General features: G+C 38.7%; 1 protein-coding gene across 2 annotated transcripts in view; it reads right to left on the bottom strand.

Moving 5' to 3' along the window:
* Positions 1–15,874, bottom strand: part of cbl (Cbl proto-oncogene) — a 31,219-nt gene extending 15,345 nt beyond the window's left edge. The window contains exons 1-4 of one of the 2 annotated variants that reach the window (XM_088427235.1): positions 14,730–14,974; positions 9,880–9,949; positions 9,444–9,691; positions 1,395–1,541 (exon numbers count right to left, since the gene is read on the bottom strand). In XM_088427235.1, coding sequence (XP_088283361.1) covers positions 1,395–1,541; positions 9,444–9,691; positions 9,880–9,949; positions 14,730–14,734 — 470 coding nt within the window. In that variant the 5' untranslated portion in view covers positions 14,735–14,974. The other variant, XM_088427233.1, reaches the window with a different exon arrangement.
* Between the last annotated feature and the right edge of the window lie 7,628 nt (positions 15,875–23,502).

Below are 23,502 nucleotides of genomic sequence, written 5' to 3'. Positions count from 1 at the left end.
GCACAAAATAATACATCAATAAAAGAAAAATGAATTAGAAAATCTCTGTATACTGTACTATGTACATATTTGGCTTGAAAAGCAGCATCTCCAGTTAAGGGGACAGATGCTCATGCTGGTTTTGACCGTGTGGTATGGTTCGGTTCACGGAGCATTTTATTGCTATTCCAACCCAACATAAATGATCCTATGCGCTGACACTTCACAAGACTATTTTACTAGCCTAACATATAATTTCTAGGCAGGCGGGAAAGAGCCATGCTGGCTGAAGACACTTTTAGGTAACTGCAAATTATGGCCTGTTCCGACACCCAGCATCCAGCAAATACAAAGTCCCAGCTCTTGCTAGCAACTAGTGCTGACAAAAGAAAGACGGGGCGGATAAAGCCATGCCAATTCAAGTGACAAAAGTGATTGTCAGCCCAAACTTATTTGAAATTGACTGATGCAATATGAAGTTCTCCAGTGGCTTTATGAGTCCAAATTATTTGAAAGAAATCACGGATGAAGTCTCACACGCCACATACGTGCACACAATCTGGACTGTTACACAAAATTTTATAGACAGTAGAACTCCTCTACAACAAATTCATATTTTCAGCCAGAAATGTTTCACGACAGGGGACCTTTCCCGATAGCAAATCTTATGTCACAGATGTAAACGTAAGAAACGTGTGTATGTGTGTGTGTATAAGTATGACCCAAACTAGACATTTCCTTGATGCTTGTTTTCACCCTAGTGAATTTCTGTGCAAGAAAAAAAAAAAACATTTCGTATTATGCAACAGGGGGATTTTTTGTTGTATGAGCAAGTAAGAAACAGGGAAAGACTTTAAGAAAGAGGGCATGGTTTTTTTTTTTCCACACAGGAGGATTTTTTTTGCACATGCAGGTTTCGTTGTAGAGGAGTTTCACTGTATATATAGGGTTAGGATTAGGGGCATGTTAGTTTCTATGACAAAGAACTTTTTCTATGACATGAGTAACTTGAACGTCTGTTTTGTCACCATTTATACTGAAAGGTACATGCTGTATTCATTTTGGAGCAGCATATGCTACCATCAGAGCGACATTTTTTTTTGGAGATATCCTGATGTATTTCAGTGTCAACAAAAAGCCTCGTTCTACATGTGTTAATAGCAAAAGAGCTTCAGTACCAGGCTGGCCTGCCAGCAGTGCAGGCCTGTCTCCCATTGAAAATGTGTGTAATGCAGAATGTTGAGCAATTGAAATTGTACATCAACCCAGAATGGGAATGTGTTATACTCAAAAAGCACCAACAAATAATATCCTCAGTTCCCAAAATCATACAGAGTGCTAGGAAAGGCCATGACTATTATCTTGAACTCTTTGTAATAATAGGAAATAATTGGTAAAACAAATTTAAGTCTCACTTGTCCCCGAAGGCACGCCTCCAGAACTCTGCAGCATCAGCCTTGGTAATTCGGAAATTGTCGCCCTGAAACAGACCATTTGGAAAGATGGCCTTCAGCTCAGCCAGCATGTGGCTGAAGATCAAAGACAGCTTGGTGAGGTTCCTCCTGTGAGTGTAGAGAATATAAAAGGTCATGGATAAAGCAATGTTCCATTGGCAAGACAATTCTGCTTAACTCACTCACTGATAGCTTCTGATATTAAAATTGCTGCCTGTCAACTGAAGTGAATAGGTAAAATGTTCAACTTGAATCGTGATAGACACAACAGTTGGATTACAAAGAAAAAAAGTCTACACATGCATGGCATACAAATAGAAATATTTTGCTGTATAGAATTTAGTGCAGTACAGAACATTCCATTGATATTATTAACTTTAAAAAGTGACACGAGTCCTAAGTCAGACATAATGATTATTTTTTTGGTTCTTTTGTGTAACATGCCTATTATGAACCCTTCGTTTAAAAGGCAGCAGTGGGATAAACCTGAGGTTAAATCAGATTATACAGTAACTACCCAGAAAGTTATATTTGCTCCGCACATTACTGCGCAACCAGCAGTTGTGTGCACCAGTCACATGTTTAACTGAGCCTTCTTTTGTTAGCAAACTATTATATTAGTTGATTAAATTTCCTGCTACATGTGACAATCTAGATGGCGGCATTATTTGTGTTTGTTGCATTCCACTTACAAATTGTGTAACTGTTATGAAATTGTCACACCACTCCCCCCCCAAAAAAAAATGAAAAACAAAACCAAAACACACACACACACACACACACACACACACACGTCAAGATCACCTCTAAAAGAAAAAAAAACAAAAAACATTGAAACGTGAAAATTCCTCTCCAAGATACAGCATAAGTGAAGAATAGCAACCAACTGATGCAAAGGGAGAGATTGTATCAGGGGAAAGAGTGCTGTGTTGGCAAAGCTCTCTCACACCCGGCAGCCTTAGAAGAGTGATGCTAAAAGAACCCTGATTTATGAACCCACACACAAGAAGAATGCGTGTGGTTGTTGGCCAGTTGGAATTGACATGCATGAGAGCGACAGTAATAAAAAGGCCTACCACACTACAGCTGCAGTGCACTGCACTATGTACCCTATGAATGCCTGGCGTTGAAGAAAGAGCTGTGCCTGAGGATAGCTTCCTAAGTTTAGCATATGGTGAAATTTTACGAACAAACTCTGCTGTTTGTCGGGAAGATGGTATACTGTACTTCCCACACACAGTTACTGTCGGTCTTTGCAGACAGGAACATCATTAAAGCAGTAATCAAATCCTGAAACCAGGTGGTTCTTAGAAACTATCTCTCTTCTCCAGTCTCACCTCTGCTCTACATTGCTTCTGGCCAACTTAACATCCATCCAGCTACACGGCTTTCCAAATGATGATGCAAATGATGTTTTTCTTTGCTTTTTATTATCTATGCAAATGGGAGTGAGCATAAGTTCCAAAGTAATCAACTGTAATAAAAATGTTTTTAAACACCCTCCCAATTTCCTTTTTTTTTTTTTTTTTTTTTAACAAAAGTAAAAATTGCACATTGTATTTTACCCCAAAAATATTTTTTGAAAAGAAAATTTTACATTATGTTTATCAAGTAGTTTTTGATAGAGGAAAACTTAAGCCAAAAATTGTCTTTACATGTTCTGTGACCACACACATTTTTAAGTGCCATTTTGATTCATATTCAATTGTGTAATATTAATTAATCAACCAAAAACCCCACCTGTTTTTACCCATTTTTTGTGGGCAGCCATTTTGTCTCTCTCTGGCAGCTGAAAATGACAAAACAGTTGCTCAGGACGACCAATTACAGCTGAGCTTGTGAACACCACATGACTAAACTATCCAACCAAGCTAACCGTGTTGCTTGGGTGATCTGCACTAAAGGCGTAGCGTACAGTGAAGCCAGACCTGCGGAAATTTAGCAGAAAAATCAAATCTACTCGCTTCGTTTTAACCCACAATGGCTGAAGAAGAGCAAAAAGGAAACTAGACAAACGGAACTTTCAGCATTGGCGTCCATGTCAATAGAGAAGGATTTATTATTGGAAATGAAATGCAGACAAACTCTACGTCCAAGTCATTGAAGTCTTTCTGAGGAAAGAAAGAAAAATAGATTTTGTATTGAAATGAGTGGAGGACAGTCGTTTTGGTGAGTCAAGCATTTCATTTTTTTTTTCATTTTTTTATATGTTTTCGTTATTTTATTTAGTTCATATTCAATTCGTGGTATGAAATAATATGATGTTCGTATATTAAACTGTGATTTACAAATTAGCGAACAATTTGGTTAAAGCTTGCCTGCTCTCGGTGGACTTCATAAGACTTGGTGGACCAAGGATGAAGGCAAAGGATGGATCATCAATTTTTCATATCACCAGGATATAGTTAATCTTTTGGCACAATTGCTGTTAAACTGGGACAAAGGACACACAGCTGCCATTGGTTAGCAAACCACATTTAAGTCTACAAGACTTGGGGCTTGGTGTCAGAATATGATTTAAAATTAATATCAAAAGGCATATAGCTTGGTATTTTAAGCCTTCTACGGTTAAATACATGCCTATAATTAATGGCGTTTTGTCTTTGACTAATTGTAAATTCATTTTTTTGGTGGCTGGATTTCTAACCAGAAAGTGAAACAGCTTGTTCACTGAAACTCACCTCTCACCGTGTGGCTGCCGCTCAACCCATATTATCTGCTCGGAGTGCAGAATATGCAAAGAAGTCTTTGATATGAACGAACTCAATGAAGGGAAATAACACATTGGGGGTGTTTGAGTTGAAAAATTAACATTGCGACCTGGTCAAAATTTCCAGAAAGTTGAATTTCCATGATAACAGGCCCTTTAATTTGACGTGACTGCTATTAGGCTTAGCAATGCTGACGAGTAAGGGCATCATCGTTTGGGTGTCTCTATTATTAAAAAAATAAAACTTAAAAAAAAAAAAAAAGACGATAAAAGGAACTAAATGGCATCTCTCCCGGGCATCTCCATCCTACAATAGTAGCTCTGTAGTCAGTGTTTGTACTACTCCATACAACTGTTGCTGTTATCTAAGCTGCTGTGCCAAGATGAACAATGGCGAGTCACACAAAAGAGCCACATTTGATTGCCATGTTTCATCTCTCCCTAGCGGCTACCACAGCAAAGCGCGGAGGCTTTTTTTTCCTCAAAACACTACGCTGTTGTCAAACCCCGCCACCACACTATCCCCCCTAGTGCTATAAATTGACCTCTGACCCTACAGCTGGCTGCTCCCTTCCTGTTTCCTGCTGGCTTTGATAAAGTACTTCAGCTCGTCAGCCCAGAACCGTCCTGCGCTAATACAGCGCAGCACAGCAGCAAAGGTCAGCCCTTACAGAATGAACGTCTGTCTGGATTCACAAGTAGCCCAAATGTCAGCTTGCAGCTGTATTATCTTTGCTCCTCAAATCTAGGGGGGAATTCAGATTGGTCACATAAAGCCAAAGTCTTGGAAGAGGTACAGTCAATGTTGTTTGCATAACATTTTAAGTCACTCAGGCCCGCTAAAGCAAAGACAAATTGTGACCTGTACATCATCTTATACGTGAAGCTCTAGTTGATATTCATTGGGGCACAAGTCACCACTGATTTACAAATGCATGTTATAGTAAAACAGAACTTTACACATAGCCATATTCTGTTCTAAACTTTGGCCACTCTTTTGTAGACTTGTTAGATATAACGTTAACAGTCATTTTTAATAAGGGACTACCTACAGTTAACCCCACCAATTCATTAATAGGGTAAAGCTTTCGAAACTATTTACTAAATATACAATTTTTAACTTAAAATTGCCTTGTTAAGGCAATTAAAAAGTCAGGAATTTGGTAGCCTGAGAACACAAATCTAAAATTAATAAACACCAATAATTGAAACATTATGCTCAGGCTGTATACCATAGCCAAATCAAGAGCAGACAATGTTACTGTTCAGTTTATGCTTCTTTACCGTACTTTTTTTTTTTAATCTGCATTGAAGTCAGTGTCATAACACACTACAACTTTTTCAGTCTTTTTGTATATGTGTCATCAGGAATCATTCATCCTATGAATGGGTAGGTCAATTAAAGCGTTAATTGATGTTTGAAATGTGTGCCAATTATCCTGCTGTCATTACTTTACAAATTCAAATGTACAGGACTAGCTTCACGTGGGCTCTCCATCAGGAAACAGCACTCAACATAGTGCACTCCATTATTGATCCAATCACACAACCCTCCAAGCAAGCATTTAAATGAAACCAACAAGCTTCTCTAATTTCCTTCTTATTGTATTGGAACCTGAGTTTGTCTTAAGACCTAAATCAAAACCGCCATTACAGATTAGTTTTGAAAATCTTTGCTGCTGGACATAATCCTCTTAATTAGTATATAGACTGTATTTGCGCATACTTGAGTTCATTGGGCTTTGTTGGAATAATTAGTGGATCATATACAGCAGATCAGAGGATCGAATGGACTGTATTCATTAAAGGTCTGGTTGTAGAAATAACGACTCAGCAAGTGCCATAAAAATCATGATACTCTGTTTATTTGTGGAAGAATACACACAGTACTGTAAATGAGGTGATTCACCTTCAGTCTATGAAGTGTGAACTATGTTTTCCATCCATGGCCATGTAGCTGAAATGGCCTTTATTTCTCCATCTATTAGAATCATAAGGAGCTCAGTGTGAAGCCTGTTAGGGAAGCACAGGCTTTAAACAAAAAAAAGAAAAGTTTTTGCTTCTGAGGTGTGTCTATACCAGTGTTTCTCAAATAATAGGGCGGGCCCCCCTGGGGGGTGTAATGCCAGGGGGAGTGCAGATGACCCCATGGAAAGGCTTTGGTTTTGTCATGTGGTGTATTTGCAATAAAATAAGAATTTATCTTTTGTTGTTGTGTTTTTCAGGCACTTTGATGCCTTTTTTTGTTTTAGACTGAGCCGTAACCTGTATAAACGCTGTAAAAAAATAATTGTTGAAAGTTGCTTTGACCTAAACAACCTTTTTATCAACACAGGACAGTCAATGGGGGGGTTAAAAGGTACTTGTAAACTATTAGATATATTTTGAATTAATTTACACATATATTTTCCAACACAGCGCTGCCTTGGTGAGGCGGTGGTTAGCACGTCCGCCTCCCAGTTCAGGGACCAGAGTCCAAATCCACTGCGCTTCAGCCTTCCTGTGTGTTCTCCCCAAGCCCGCATGGGTTCTCTCTGGGCACTGTGGCTTTCTGCCACACTCCAAAAAACACGTATGCCAGGTGTGTTGGACATACTAAATTGTCCTTAGGCGTGATTGGGTGCGTGAATGGTTATTCGTCTCTGTGTGAACTGCAATTGGCTGGCAACCAGATCAGGGTATCCTCTAGATAATGGATAGATTTTCCAAAAATAAATTTTCACTATCGCTCTTCAGTTACATTATCATTAATCAACTATCAAAATGCTTTAACAGTTTGCATTCAGTGGGAGTATCCACATCGTTTCCCTGATGTTCATGCAAACTTGCTTCCGTATCAGTTTGATCAAACAGTATTCTTATGCACACAAGCATTTGCATATGGCCCCATGAGACTCGACAAACACAGCTTTCCAGCACGCGTTAAGATTTCAGATTGTCTTGAGTAGAGCCAAGCACTCACAGGGGGACATTTAGTTTCTCTGGGGTGTCAGGTACATTTAACGAAAATCGGAACCCACATTCTGGGAGGGTGCTCTGTTTGTAAACCAAATTATGACAGACATTTGAAACAACCATGAAGTATTAAACCACTTCCTGTGACCATCTGAAACTATGACTGCTGGTCCGGATCAGATTGAAGCTTAGCCCAGGATCAAGACAAAAGGGTCTCTTCAGAGAGGTCAAAGCTGTATCCGAGCACTTTTTTGTCTATAGTCTTTACCTACTCTTGACTAATAGTTAATGTCCACTGAACATATTACATACACAGCGCATTTCCCACTTTTTTATTCATCAACTAATGTTTTTGAGTATACTACAATATCATGCCTTTTTATTGATGTTGGTAGTCTTATTGTGGACCATAAAGCCAGTCAGTATTTAACTGTGTGCTTTTCTTAATTAATGTGGCAATGTTGAATGTCTTTTGAACTGAAATAATAGTACGTGAGCAAAGATGAACAAAGACTACAGTGCAGAATCTGGGCCACAGCATTAATAATTAAGTTGCTCATTGTCATAGGATTCACTTTCATCTTGGCTCTCTCAGTGAACTTTTCTTCCGCTCTTGCATGCTCAATATGCAGCACCTCCCATCTGCTCACCTTCAAAGCAAAGTCAAGAGTGATATTTAAAAATGTGCAAACATTGGCTTATAGCGTAATGTGCTGGGTGTACTTCTCTATGTAAAGACAAACAGTCCATGAAGTTTGTATAGGGAAGAGCATTGTAACGGTGGTAAAAATCTTTCAACACTTCATTCAATTATCAAGCTACAGTATCTCCAAGATTCTTACTGTTACTTATCAAGGGCAGTTTAACACCCCTAACACTAACTTCCAACTAAAAAGTCATTTGCCTTAATGCAATCATACACTAGTTTGCTTTATGCCACAAAATGGTTAATTGATTCTATAGCTTTATCAAGTGGACTGCCATTGTTTAGTGTTGATGTTTTGTCCACATAGACAATAGCAATCTTTGTGAGTTTTAACTGGTCTTTTGTACTTTCGTTCATGTTTCTGTAGTCCCAGTGTTATTAATTGATATTTGATTTAACATAGTTGTTCAAACAGCTTAAGGCTATTTTCTTTGTGTTAAATACAGGGTTGTGTATGTGTTTTGCAAATGAGAAAGATTAGCGTCACTGAGGAACTGAGCAAAAAAAAAAAAAAACTAATGAGCAAATGTCCCATTAAAAAGGAGAAGCATTTGGTTAAAGAAACAGTATGTGTTGCAATGTGTTAAGAGATAACCCTTCCTTCTATTTTCAAAGGACAAACAGTTTTAAAGAAATGTATTCTTAAAAAAGAAAAAAAAAGATACACCACCAGAAAAATTAAACTTTTTAAGAACCTCACTGTTAGTTTGAAATGTGTGTTTGTGTAATGCTGTACTATTATAATATTAGTATTATAATACATATAATACTGGCTTGCTATGATTAACGGATACCTGTTTGGCTTGTTCCCAGCTTGTAACAATGGGACGCAGGGTAAAATGACGTTCACGCAAAGCTCACGATAGTCACATAATTTATAGTTTCATAATTCATCATTTATTTGCCCTCCATTTCAATGAAGAAAACTTGTTCCAGCGTTAACATCTGCTCAACACTCTTTCATCATTTCATTGGTTTTACTTCTATACCTCATGTTATTATGTTAAAACTAAACAGTAAACGGTATTATGGTGCTTGCCTTGGGTGGTTTTGTGCCTTTGATTGTTTCAGTCAAATAATTTCCATCTGCTTGATGGAATCAAGCTCCTGAAGGCAGCAATAATAGCAAAACAACAAAAATTGCTTTGGCATAGTAAAGCCTACCTTGGAAAGCCATCTTGCCTTTAGCAAAAGCAGTACAGCATAACAAAAAAACTGGTGTGCTTCATTGTTGGCACCTCTGAGAGTTTCCTAATTAGTACTGCAGCAACTTTGAGCTGATTGTGACTCTCAAGAGACTTTTAGTGGTCTTTTGTGAGAATTAAGCTCATTTCGTAAAAATTGCACAAACATACATCAGTGCACACAGCAGCACATCAAACCCACTAAAAGGAATAAGTGACATTTGCATGTCATGTACAATGGGAGGCATAATGAGTGGCAGCATCTGTAAATGAGACAGTTCTGACCACACTTGCTGACATCCTCCAACCACAACAACATTCGACTCGTTTTGATGCATACTGTACAGAAAGCACCCTGAAGGATCACTTTGTGCCAGCCTCATCAGTAGTGTTCGTGTCACAAAAAGTCATGTCTCTGTTAAGGAAATGGTCATTTTTGGAAGTCACACACTCACCTGGGTTGCGAGTTCTCCTCATACATGCGTTCCTTGCCCTCCTTAAACAAACTGATGGTCTGCTTGGTCTTCTTAGTCAGGTTCTCCATGAATACTCGAAAGTACTCATTCTCCCCCAGGGTTTCCATTTTGCCCTCGTAGCGGGATAGGATTGTGCGCAGGTGCTGGTAGGTGTCTGGCAACAGGTCCAGGATGTAAGGGGGGCTGTTCTTCAGGGCCAATTTGGGGTTTTGACAAAGGCGCACCACCTGCAAAGATCAAGAGAATGTGGCAGGAAGATGCATTTAGACACAAACTATGAAACTAGGATGTACAGTATTCACACCATCGCTCTACCATAGCAAAGAGGTGAAATTGAGAGACGTAGACATGGATAAGAAAGAGTAAGCCATAATGTTTGGTAAAAAGGATGAAACAAGTAGATTAATTTGAGTACCTGGATTTTTTTTTTCCTTTTTTTGATGAAAAAATATGCCACGCCAATTGCAGCAACACTTGTTAATGCTCTGGATGACAATAAAACATGATGGAAACAGTGAGAAGACCAACCAGAATAAACCTTACTTTGCCAAATAATAGATGGACAGGAATGCCTTGTGCACTTTTATTTGCAGTTGTTCTCAGCAGCGTGTAACAAATTGACTAGTCTTTCTACTGCAACTCTTTCTGTCATCTCCCGATATGAACAACAAAATGTTGTTCCAAAATCATGTTCAATCACCAATTTAAGGCCATAACAAATGACTTCATTATACCGACACTGATAGAAGGTATCGGTGTGCCAGTTGTTATTGGTAGCTTAGTCTCAGTTTACCTGTGTCTAGCATACAATAGCTGCTGGCTAGCAGCGCTCATGTGCTCCATATATGCTAGGTCACAGCCTGACACAGTTGTCGTTCCTACTGATCACAATTTAACAAATCATGCTGACTCAAATGTGCTCTTTCAACAGGAGAATGTCTCTTAGACCAAAAAATTATGGGCAGAGATCTAAAATGAATGGATTGCCTGATTGAAAAAAAGTCATAATATAAAACTCCAGGATCAATGTTTTACTTTGGACACAAATATGTTTTTATTTATTTACTTTTTTGTTAGCACAAGGTAGTGAATGCCATTGTGGCTCAAACCTAGTAGTGATGTTAATTGTCTCATGCAGGTCATTTTGGAGGGATGCAGCTTTATCATTTCATTAATTATGGAATTGGGTTAAGCGATTGGTCAATGGTCCGGATAAGAAAATAATCAAGTCATCACAGAATTTTTACTCTGCATTTTGCTTTAAGGCTTAATTTATATCCAGTAGCGGATGTTAAAAAATACAAGTCGTTTTCATACCAGGCAGGCACAAATCTCTATAATACCAGATAGTTTAGTCAATGAGTGAATCCCTCATGGCTACAACACAATTTATCACTGTTACACAACACTTCCTCTCGTGACCAAACCAAAAGTCTCAGTAAAAGTCCAATGGAATAACTGCTTTCATGCATAACACACTTTCCGAGAGCTCTTTGAATCCAGTCATTGCCATTTATCATTGGTTTGTGCAGCCTTGAGTAAACAATAAATCTTAAAAGGGAGGTCAAACCAAAAACTATATTCATAATATGTTATATGCAGCTTTGCTTATCTAAACACAGTATTTCAGATTATTATTGCATTTTTGGAATATGAATTACACATCAAAATTAACCAATTTGTATCCGTTAGTGGATGGCTATTTCCCCACTTCATGTTGACTGAAAATGAGTTCACCGTTATTCAGGGCTCAGGTCACGACATATCACGGGCTCATCTTGTGAATGTCACATGGCCGAATTGAAAGGAACTGGTGCTCAGGTAAGTCGTTGCTTAATTTACTTTCCACAAACATAATATAATTAATCAGACTGCCATGTCATATTCTATATTACACCCACGGTAGAAAATAAAGAAAATAGCCTGTCAAACAATCATTGACACTACACAAAAGAAAACAGTAATGATAAACTCAGGGTAATCTTTCATCTTGTGGTTTGATGTATCTCGTCCATTGTGGTCAAAAATTATCTCTGGACTCCATATTCTTGGGTCGTCCCGACTAATGTTCAACCTTTTGTTTCACTCACCCTACTGTATTGAATCTGCGATGTGAGTCACCGTGCATCAAAAAAAAAGGTCTACAAAGCAGACAAACGTAAAGTGCGAATGGAAAAACTGTTATGATGCAACTACTGTAAGTTTTTTAATTTAGTCATCATAGTTGTGTGAGAACAAACTGCTGACCCTTGAAAAGCAGTCACATCAAGGTCTAATATAGAGGAAGTGTGGCGCATTTAAGCACCACCCTAACATTAGGAACAAGACATGATTCAAAAATAGAATTAACTCTTTTTTGAATGTAGAAACTATTTCAATGAACAATTTATGTACTTGTGGGGTGACTACTGAGAAACAAAGTCAATTGAGAGATTTAAGAATCCTGTCTCAATATAAAACTGTGTTCCAAATATTGTAATTTAGCAATTCGAGAAATGTTGTCAAATTGTAATCCCTTGTTGTCATTATGCCATGTACTACTTGGCAGCAATCAGGAGAGGTTGAAAGTGATTCGGACTCAACTGGCTTTGAAGAAAATGAATAGTCAATCCATGTTGTCATGTGTATGTGTACTAACACAGCATGTAATACAGAATACAGTAGATTCAGCAACCTCTGATGTAGCACCATTTTGAGCTACAAGGCTTTAAAGTCATCACCACAATCCCATACATCATAACAGACTCTGATTACTTTCAAAGAATTTCGGCAGCAACAAGCCTTTTCATTCCCTGTTTTGTCGGGCTTTTTCAGGGTTTGTTTTTATGAAGAAAAATGTTCATAGGAATTGATTTTTCTTGGTATGAAAATAATTCTAAAAGTTAATCATAAATTTCCTAATATTCTTGATGAAGGGAATTTTTTTTAAACATATCTTGTGAAGACAAGGCTTATTTTATTAAGGACAGGGTTAGGGACTCAAATTGAATTTTTTCATCATGTGTCATCTGACCACCACAAATTGATTGGTTGTAACCTTTTATACACACACACATATATCTCAATAATGGCATTTTAAGAATCATGGAACACGCATGTACACACACACACAAAATCAATTAAATATGGGGTTCAATGTATTACTTTGTACTGTGAATCAGCCATTGGGTTTAGCACCAGTGCACCAAACAACTTCAATTAGATCATGATGGACCTTGATAATAGTATATATTGTAGGCAGTAGTCACATTTCACTTGAGGGAACTTTCCCAAAGAGCATTTGAGGGCAGTTTGTGTTTTGCCAAATTCAGGCCGACCTGCAAAAAGTCCCTCCTCAGAGATGAGTACTTTCAAAGGATTCAGAAGATTTTTGAAGCAAGAGTATTGAATTATTTCTCACCCTTTGTGCTGCTGACACATTTTGCTCGAATAATTGTATACTTTTTCTTAAATAAAAAGCCAAGCATGGGGTCCTGGGGTTACGACATTCTCGACCTACGATGTTTTGAGGTTACGAAGTCACACAGTAAACAATTGGCCATCACCATGGAACTAGATATTATTAAGTGGTCTAAAAAACGGTGAATTGTCAACTAATAAGTTGTTGCGCGCAAGAGAGACCATTCGAGTACTATGTTACGTTTTTGTTGACGTAATAAAAGTGGCGGTTGAGATCAACCCCGCCTCCCTGCTTACCGTTCTGCGGGCATGTCCACACAACTTGTAACAGAATGATGCGCGCGTGCGAGCTGGGCCTAAAAAAGCCGCTACACTGTTAACGGTTGCTCGAGGATCCCCTGTATTTAGAAAAAGTTGTATAGGTGCATGCTTGTCAACATAGTAAGTTGATTAACATGCAATGGATGACAGTTATCAGTGTTTGCTCTTGAGCAGTGAGACGATTGCTGGTAAAATTGGTACCGGACCATCCATCAACTTTAGTGACGGCTTATCCTCACAAGGGTGGGCAGAGACCAAACATTTAAGACATTTACTGCCCTTCGATACATTTTACTTAAGTCTTAAACTTGATAAGACTGCTGCCAAGCTTTTGCCACTTGGATCAACAACCACAGAACACAACCATGACTCAGCTTAACACGTGCAGCATGTGCACAGATGTACACATTATGTAGTGCCAACATCTTAAGTTATAGCTAACTACAGATACTGTATGTCAACATTAGCATGACAGTTTTCCTTAACCATATTTCTGAAGAATCAGCTTCTAAAGGTTATGACAATTTAGTGGTTCATTTTCAAGACTGCTAGTCGACCTGAAGAAGACTTCAGAACCATGCTGCACTTTTTGATGCCCTCAGCTGTAAACCAGCAAGAACATGTTTCCGTGTTTCTGCAGCAAAGACCGTTCCTGGAAAACGTACCATCTGTCTAGCAAAGAGAAGTGTGAAGAAACAATATGTTGTTGCAGACAATTTCACACCAAGGGCAGTGAGAAGCATGCGTCTAAATGTTGCTCAGCTGCCCTTTGTGTCAGGGTTTTTAACAACAACATTGACAATATTTACTAACCCAGTTATGGCATTTTGCATTGTGAGTTAACATTAAGCAATTTGACTTTTAAAACGTTATGAGGTTGTTTTATGTTTTAAGTTCCCACAAAATTTTAAATGGGTGTGGAAATAAATAGCTTAAAGCAAGCACCTGCTCTTATTTTTCAGGAGAATATGCAATACAATTTGAAAGAAATACCTTTTAAGTTTTCGTTATTAAATAAATCTTTTAAGTCTCTGTTTGCATATAAACTTAATTAACGCAAAGTGAACCACTAACTAAATTACCTGTTAGGATAACCAATGTAACATCCAATGACCATAACACAAATGAAAATGGTGAGATTTCTCTTTATAAATGACATCTGACTGATCAGGTACACAAGAACAGGAAGAGACAAGAATGTTTTTTTCTTCCTATTCACGCTGATATTTGCTGCGTGAAGCTCACAAGAAACCGAAGGTCCAATTGCACGACCCCCGGTGAAATTAAAGTTGGCTCAGTTTAACGCACACATTTTTATTTTGACGCTTTAAATTTTCGATGAATCTCCTCAACCTGCCAATACAAGAACAACGTGTAGCATTGTGCATATTTTCTCAAAAGGTAAATAAAAAATCCAGTCTAAAGATTGCCACGATTAATTGCAATTGCAACTAAATTTTGTGTCTAAACATTGCAGCAAAAACAAAGGAATCGTTAGTGGTCTTGAACCGATGAAGCAAAAACCATTCACAATAAAGTCTTTACCTCATATCGCCGAAGTTATTGAGTTAAAAGTTACCAGACTTACAAAATAATGAATAGTACCGAGCCAACGAAGCCTGGAAATGTCATTTAAAACCAAATTAGCCAATTTGCTAACGCGAGCTAACCATGTCGCCGTCCAGCTGATTAGCTTCGCGTTAGCATCGTTAGCAAAGATTAGCTAGCTTATCGTTAGTTAGCCGCAATGAGCTTAGCAACCGCTCAGAGCATCCACTCCCCGTGAAAATCGCTCTTTGACCAACCTTATCCATCAGTTTCCAGCACTTCTCCACTGTCTTTTTGTCCACGGCCCCCGGCTGGTGGTGCGAATGAAGGTGGTGGTGGTGTGGCTGGAAGGCGTCCTTCATCATGCCGATGAGCCCCCCGCCTTTCTTCAGGTTGCCAGCCATGTTCGGGCACGGCGGCGGCGACGGCTGGGGTCTCGTTGCCAGAGCCGCAGACAGGTGAGGCGCGGCAGGCGTCGCGGAGGGAGGGAGCGAGGTGGTGATCCGGCCGGCACCCCCCTTGGCGAGGGCAGCGCCCGAGTGGCAAATCCGGCAATTTCCCCTAACCCGACGGGTTAGAGGAAGGGAGAGTGGACTATCGGGTAGAGGCTTCCATCAGTAAACCGTTCAGTTCGAAAAAAAGCCAAATTGTGGCCAACACAATCCCCGCCGACGGCGAGTGCGAAACGGCGCACTATGCTGCGGCTAGCTGCGGTGCTCCACGCCTCGGCGTGCGGGCACACGCGCAGCCCAGCGAGGGGTGAGTTTTCGAGCGAGTTCAGGGGACAATGGCAGCGCTTCTCCGCTTCGACTCGTGTCCCTTCTCCCGTCCTCCTGAAGATCCCCTAGTCGTGTGTAGTCAGCGGCGGTGGATGCTCCCTTTAACTGCGGCTCGAAGGGGAAGTGGGGCTTCTGGGTGACAGCCCCCGTGCGGGGAGGCTGGCGGAGACCGCTCGCCGACGGCTCCGGGGAGGAAGTGGCGCCGTGGAGCGCTTGACGCTTGGAGACACGCGGGAGCAAGGGTGACTAAATTACGGCGGAAATTCAACATCGCCCAGTATAGTTTCTTTGCCGTTTCCCCTCGTCTGTGACGTGTGTTTGCGCGGCCCTTTCCTTTCCTGTTCTCTTTCCGTTCGCACCCCCAGTCCCTCAAAATCCAAACTCCACGCCTTCGCTGTGCGCGCTCTCGCTGTGCGAATCTGGTCGGGAACGCGCGCCTGTCTGTCGATAAATGTATCTATCCATACTATATATATATATATATATATATATATATATATATATATATATATATATATATATATATATATATATATATATATATATATATATATATATGTATATGTATATATGTATATATATATATATATATATATATATATATATATAGATAGATAGATAGATAGATAGATAGATAGATAGATGTCAACAGACAGGTGCGCGTTTCCGATCATATTCGCACAGCAAAGGCGTGGAGTTTGTATTTCCCTCAAAAAAAAAAAAAAAAAAAAAAAATATATATATATATATATATATTTTTTTTTTTTTTTTTTTTTTTTCCGCGTGGGGCATCCTGATCCTGTGTGGGCGAGAGTCAAAGTCAACGGGTGGGCCGGTGATGCCAAGCCTTGATCTGATTGGCCACCGAAGACGTCAATCCATTGTTCAGTTTCGCGAGACACGTGTCACTATGGTAACCAATGCATGATGACTTTGGAATTGGGCGTTGCTAGTACCATTTTGGGGTGCCCACTTCGAAAATCACATCTTGCTTAATATTCAAAAAGCTTATTTGGTTATTGTCTTATATCTAATCTTTTAGATGTAGCTTAAGAAGTGTTTTCATTCGATCATAGTTTTATTTGACAGAATATACACTGTATTATGTGAGTCCTTTAACGAGGCACACAATACTCAAGTTTACTCCAGGTTATCAGCATTTACTATCTACGTAAAGGAAGTGAATGAGTGAATGAGTGGTGTTTTCATAGTATTATAATTTATAGAGTACAACCACGTCATGTTAAATAATTTATTCACAGTCGTCACTATGACGAGTGATTTTGCATTCAACTAGAAAGAGATAGCTGTCACAAAAATAGAGCACACCAGATCAGTCTCAATGAGGGTGCAGCCATGTTAGAAGGGGCGACTTACCCATCGAATCAATTTCGTAGATATGAGTACCATCCTAAAGGGGGGAAAAAACTTGGTCACAAAATAGACATAGACAGATACTTAATTGAGGCCAGTTAAGACTATTGAAATCGGATGGATTCCGGGGTCATTGTAAATTTTCTGCTTTCATTCACACATAATGAGAAACGTGAAGTACACCTTTTATGAATGCAAGCAGCGATGCATTCATGAGATGGGTATTGGGATAGGTATTAAAAAAAAAAAAAAGATCAGATGTAATGTTGCTTAAGTTCCACTAGAGTTCGCCATCTTATTGTTTCTGGAAATTAGACGAACTATACCCATAAAGGTACATTGTATAACGGTATTGAACGGTATGCTGCCTTTACAAAAATAAATATCATAGTGTCAAACTCCAGTCCACGGTGGCATGTGTCCTGCATGTCTTCCATGTTTCATGTTTCCTCAAAACACCTGATTCAAAATTCCTCAGCAAGCTTCGCATGAGCTTGAAAATAAGCCTTATCATTTTAATCAGGTTTGTTTGAGAGAAGTAGCAAAAATATGCATGATACCAGCCTTTGAGGACTGGCGTTTAACTCCTACAAATTGTAAACGGACAAATCAGTGTTCATTTATTAATATCCCATAGTAGGGCTTTAGTACGTGTGAGTACATTAAATCTGATACGACGGTGATTCCTGGTGGTACTAGTATGATTAGAAGTATGCAAAACAATAGAATCACTGAATTAAATGCTCAAATTGTGCATAAGGTTACTGTAGCTTCTACCTTTTTAGATTTCGTAACATGTAGTAGCAAGTTCTATTTGACTTTTAACTATGAAACAATTACTTATTGAATTGTTTATTTTCTAACAGGGCCATCTTATTTACTTTTATGTACAAAACATTAACAGAATAATTGAGTACTTCTCATTATTATTTTCCTGTATGTTTAAGTGCAGTTTTAGCTGAAATTGAATTTGGGTTTTGTACTGCCACGATGTGGCCGAAAAATAGAACTGCAAACTCCTCCATGCAATAGCCGCAATCGTCTGTATACTTGTATTCAGTATTGTTTAATTAATCCTATTTTGGATCATAATTTACTGAATTTTACATACTAACAACCTATTTTTAAATAAAGTTTTAGCTTTAACTTAGTGTAGTACCGCTTTGATTCCAAGCGCCAGGTCTGCTTCCCTATATTCATGTATTTTTTGTAAAAAATCATGCTAATTGTAGAATTTTATTAATATTATGAGGTGGTTAAGGATACATCAAGAACATAAAAAAAGTTCTTAATGGGACAAATGATTTTGTATCACAATATTTATGAAACTAAAATTACTTATTTAAATTACGGCAATACTGGCACCAGTATCTACTTGGTATTGATCAATACAAAAATCTCAAATATTGCACAGCACTAGCGTTCACATTCCGCTAACATACTGTAGCTACAATACACTATAATCACCAAGGAAAGTACGGAAAGTACTTCATTGAATCATTGTTTTTATTTCATGATACCCATATTCTTGGTGGCTCAGTTAGCACTTCCGCCTCTCAGTTAAGTGACCCGAGTTTGATTCCAGCTGGCTCTGGCCTTCCTATGTGGAGTTTGCATTTTCTCCCAAAACCTGCGTGGGCTCCCTCCGGGCACTTCGGCTTCCTTCCACATGCACGGCAGGTGTATTGGACACTCTAAATTGCCCTTAGGTGTGATTGGGTGCGCGAATATTTGTTCGTCTCCGTGTGCACTGCAATTGGTTGGCACGAGCAAGCTTACGACCCTTGTGAGGATAAGCAGCTATAGAAAATGGATGGATGGACATTCCATCCATCCATCCATCCATCCATCCATCCATCCATCCATCCATCCATCCATCCATCCATCCATCCATCCATCCAGCCATCCATCGCACGGCACACAGGGAAATACAACTATTCATTCTCACAAACACACGTAAGCATAATTTGGGGTGCCCATTGTGCATGTTTGTGGAATGTGCGAGGAGTTAGAGTACCCGAGAAAACCCATGTAGGCACGGGGAGAACATGCAAACTCCACACAGGAAGACTGAAGCCGAAAGCAAACCGAGGACCTCAGAACTGGTAGGCAGACGCGCTAACTACTCTGCCACCCTATTCTTGGCATTCCACTTCCGTTTGTCCACTTCACTTTCCGTTTCGGTTATGACAGGAAAGGGGGTGAGCTTGAGGTAACTGCTCATTGAAAACAGAAACACATTTCTTTTTAAATGCTAATATAATCACTTGTTACCTTTAGAGTATTACTTTTCAAGCCTAAATTGGGTCTCATCTATCTCTGCTCTTAATCTACTAAATAGACGTTAGATTCATAAATGGTCAAATAAAAAGTCTGCTGTAACAATATTTTTTGAGCTTAATCCTGCATAGTGCAGCTTTAAAATATTAAGAACTGGTATGCATATACCCCACTTTTTAACTAAATTAGTCATTCACAATCGACCATTAAAACAGAATGTGTTTTTGAACGCAAACTGAAAAGGTCAAGTCTTCAGGCAAGGTTGTAAATTCCCATGTTTTTTAATCAGTGCTCGATAATGGTTGTTAAAGTCAAGGCTGTAATAATTCAGAGATGTGCTCTCTTCTGGACATGGGCCAAGAGGAGAGAAGCGGGAAGACCATGACATGATCTCAAGTATGTGTGTCCCACACAAATGAGTAGAAGTCTAATGATTAGTCATGTGCTGATTGTACTATTACAGGCACATTGAACGTAAAACAATGAATGAATGAATCAGGGTCTTCTGGTAGACATTCCTTTCGGACTAGTCAGTATCAGATGTGAGGACACAATAGGTAGACCTTTGGAGTGTTCCATCTGGCTGAATAATTACCATTTTGAGGGGAATCTGTTTAGCAGGGCACCTTTAAACAGCACAAAAAGAGCAAATATATCAGCATAAAGAGCATAAAAGTGACAGGACACACTTAAAAAGGAATTAAGATCCCAATGAAACAAAGGCAGCTAAAAATGTCTCTCTGGAGAAGGTCATTGTTAAGTTTTAATTCATTTGACAGATTGTCTTGCCTTCAAGCTAACTGGCAATCATTGATTTAGTACCTGGGATAGTTAGTCATTTGGGGGCCCGAGGCAGTCTAGGGGCCCTCTATTCCGTATATTAAAAAGATTTAGAATATTCATGGGCGGCACAATGGAAGACTGGTTAGCACGTCTGCTTCACATGCAAAGGTCGTGGGTTCGATTCCGTCTCCAGTTCTGAAGTTGGCATGTTCTCTCTGTGCTTGGGTGGATCCTCTCATTCCAAAGACTTGTAGATGAGGAAAACTGGACACTCTAAAATGTCCTTAGGTGTGTTTGTGAGTGTGAAAAGTTGTCTTTGTGTGCCCTGAAATTGGGTGGAATCCAGTTCCAGGTGCACCCCACCCAACTGCCCAAAGACAGCTGGGATAGGCTCCATTTTTTTTTGAACCAGCACATTGGATCTGGGCAGGCTGAAGATCTGAAACTGATTGCCAAATTTGATGGATTGTGTACTGAAGTGACCTCTGATGGTGGAAAGTAGCTTCTTCTTTTAAAGGGCCCCATCATGGAAATTCAGCTTTTAACTGTATTATAATATTAATTTCTCACCATAAACACCCCCAAAGTGGTATTTTTCATGATCCATTTTTGATAATCTCTTAATTGATCTGACTCTCAGCACCCATAAGTCAAGTCGACTTAATAACCGCATAACTCAAAATAGACCATTTTTTCCACATATCTGTGTTTGAATAACATTAATTTGAATGTAAAATAAGTCCTATGTCATTTATAAGGTTTAAAATGATTATATATACTTCCAATACGATATAGTTTTTTTTTTTTTTTTTTAATATGGGCAGAGGAAAATCCTAAGTAGTTTTTTTTTTTTTTTTTTTTTTTTTTTAATTAGATATTGTATTTTTAGGCAAAATTGCCCCTGATGGATGGATGGATGTATCAATGGTTTACGTTAAAACTAAAGCAATGTTAAGCATGTAAGAAGGTTGAATAATTCATTCATTGCATGAGAAGAGATGATTACTATGTGATGCATTTTGATTGCGAAATAAGTGTGAAATAAGCCCCAATAAATACATTTAACACTTTGTGTGCCGCTGCCATGAAAGGCCGTCAATGGAAACCCTAACAAGGAGCACCATTAAAGTTATTTGGCCTCATCTATATTCCTTTTTTTTGGGGGGGAATGGGTAGAGCAAAGGTTTGGGTAAATTTAAAAACAAATACAATGTATGGTCAGTTGGAATGTTCACAATTGTCTGACAGTATCACTTTTTTTGTTATTGGCTGGCATTAAAATTACACTGAAGAATAAATGGTATAAAACAATTCAACAAAGACAAAAAGAGAAATATGAATTGATTTGTCTTCATTGTTCTTTACTCACATTGACGGCTTTAGATGTAATTTTTACTGAGCTGGCAATGGTTAACTGCCATTGACAGCTATATAAATTAAAAATCCATTTAATTGTGCAGGTTGTGAATGAGTTAAAATTATATATCCATTTTAATGAAACCTTCGGAGGTTCCTGATAAGGTCGTGACCACAGGTGTTGTCTGATTTTGACTAATAGGCAAATATATTCTCATGTTCACTGCATGCACACTGGCGGAGCAATACTGAAGTGGATTTACGTTCCTGAAAGTGCAATATAGTCCAGTATTTAGGCTGTCCCAGGAGGATTCTAAGGAGATGACAACAAAAGCTCACCGCTTGCTAATTTACAGCAGCACCACACTGTGGCACACACCGCAATGGAAACACTCTTTCAAATGTCTTTGTTGTCACGTTCATAACCGGCATCCATCTAAACAGTACAGTTCTTTTAATAGCATAATTAATTTTACTGCAGCTCTCATATTGGATCTCATTAGACTGATTAATTGCAGAAATGTGTTGCATCACAGTAAGAGGTCTGTCTGATACTCCGTTCGACCGGTTGGGAAAGGCCGTCATTCAACTTTTTTCCACCATACCGATGCCGTATAAATTCTCCTTCAACTACTTTGAAGAATGCGAAGTACTGCGTGAGTGAGACAGGCAGAGGCACCTTGAAGCTGCTGTTAATGTCATGAAGGAGAGTGATGGAGTGAAGGTGATGGGCGCATTTAAAAAGATGGACACATCACAGAGATAAGCACGGGGCGATTTTTAACAGATGGATGAGTGCTATCGAAAAGAGGGAGGGGATCCAAACAGTGTTGCTCTCTTGTTGAGGTTCCTATGGTGGCCTTGATGTACAAACAACAACACATACCAGCTTAACAGAACAGCAAATGCTACTCCCATTATATATATATATATATATATATATATATATATATATATATATATATATATATATATATATATATGATTCCTCAAACCCATTATATATATATATATATATATATATATATATATATATATATATATATGATTCCTCAAACCTCTCTAGAAACTCTGCCTCGAATAACTGACCAAGTGATGTCTGCATGAATGAAGACCACGCCTCAAATTAACACCTCTCCCACACCTGAGGGGAAAACTGACAAGTGTGTAATTATATGTAATTTCATTTAAACTGCCACACATCTTGGACATCTTTTGCACAACATGTGACACCTGAAAAGCTGAAGTCTTGGTGCTGCAAACAACAAATAGACAATCAAATAAAAACAACCGCTGGGGGTAGATATAAGTTGACAAAGTTATTGAGCAGTTTGACAAAAGGTGGAATCAGAGTTCAGAAAAAACGAAAAAGGAGGCCTGTTGTGCAATGAGGAAACATGTTTTATGGAATATAGAGCAATAAACTTGTGATTGAGCTTGAAATGAGATTAGTTCAGTAGACTGCCATGATAAGCTCATTTTTGATCTCAATCAACCATGTATCACTTTTTTCTAATTGAGTATTTATTTTGACTAAAAAAAAATAGCATGTTGTATTTTAATATGTATTATTAAAATCATTTAATCACTGAAGTTTTGCCACCAATATTCACACTGACCCAATGAGATGTCTTTCTCTTTGCCATTAGGTAAATAAACAACTCAGGCTGTAAAAATGTGGTTGTAAAAGTTAATAGGCTGCAAAGGTGTTTTGCTAAATTCTTGACAAAATTTGAATGAGGACATTTTGAACTGTAGCATATCAGAGCGATGCCTTTAAATGATCTAAGAAGTTCCGTTACGGCACAGTCCCGGATTTCTTCAGACAAATATATTCCAAGTTTGTGTTTTATAAAAATGAATGCATGAAAATGTCAGAGCAAGTCGGCCGATGCAAACTGAAAGGGTCCTCGGGCTTTGCGCAACCTATCACATTCAATTGAAGTTGAAGGGCCTTGACATTTAAAAGAACACATGTCAACTGCTGATATAAATATATAAACGCGTTCTCCCTTTACTGTGGACCGATTTATTTGTTTATGCAGCTGCATTTTAGTCATATGAACGTTTGTTGGCCTCAAGTCATTCATGAATATTTTGCCTGTGCGTGTTTACGTTGAGATGTGAGGTCATAGAGAGGCGAGGAAAAGTCATAGTAAATATGACACGGAGTCAAAGATGTCAGACCGGATGCAAAG

The sequence above is a fragment of the Hippichthys cyanospilos genome, chromosome 11 (genome assembly GCF_059441005.1).
Source record: "Hippichthys cyanospilos isolate Australia breed blue-spotted pipefish chromosome 11, RoL_Hcya_1.0, whole genome shotgun sequence".
NCBI classification, from domain to species: Eukaryota; Metazoa; Chordata; class Actinopteri; order Syngnathiformes; family Syngnathidae; genus Hippichthys; species Hippichthys cyanospilos.
This window is presented reverse-complemented; position numbering and strand designations above follow the sequence as displayed.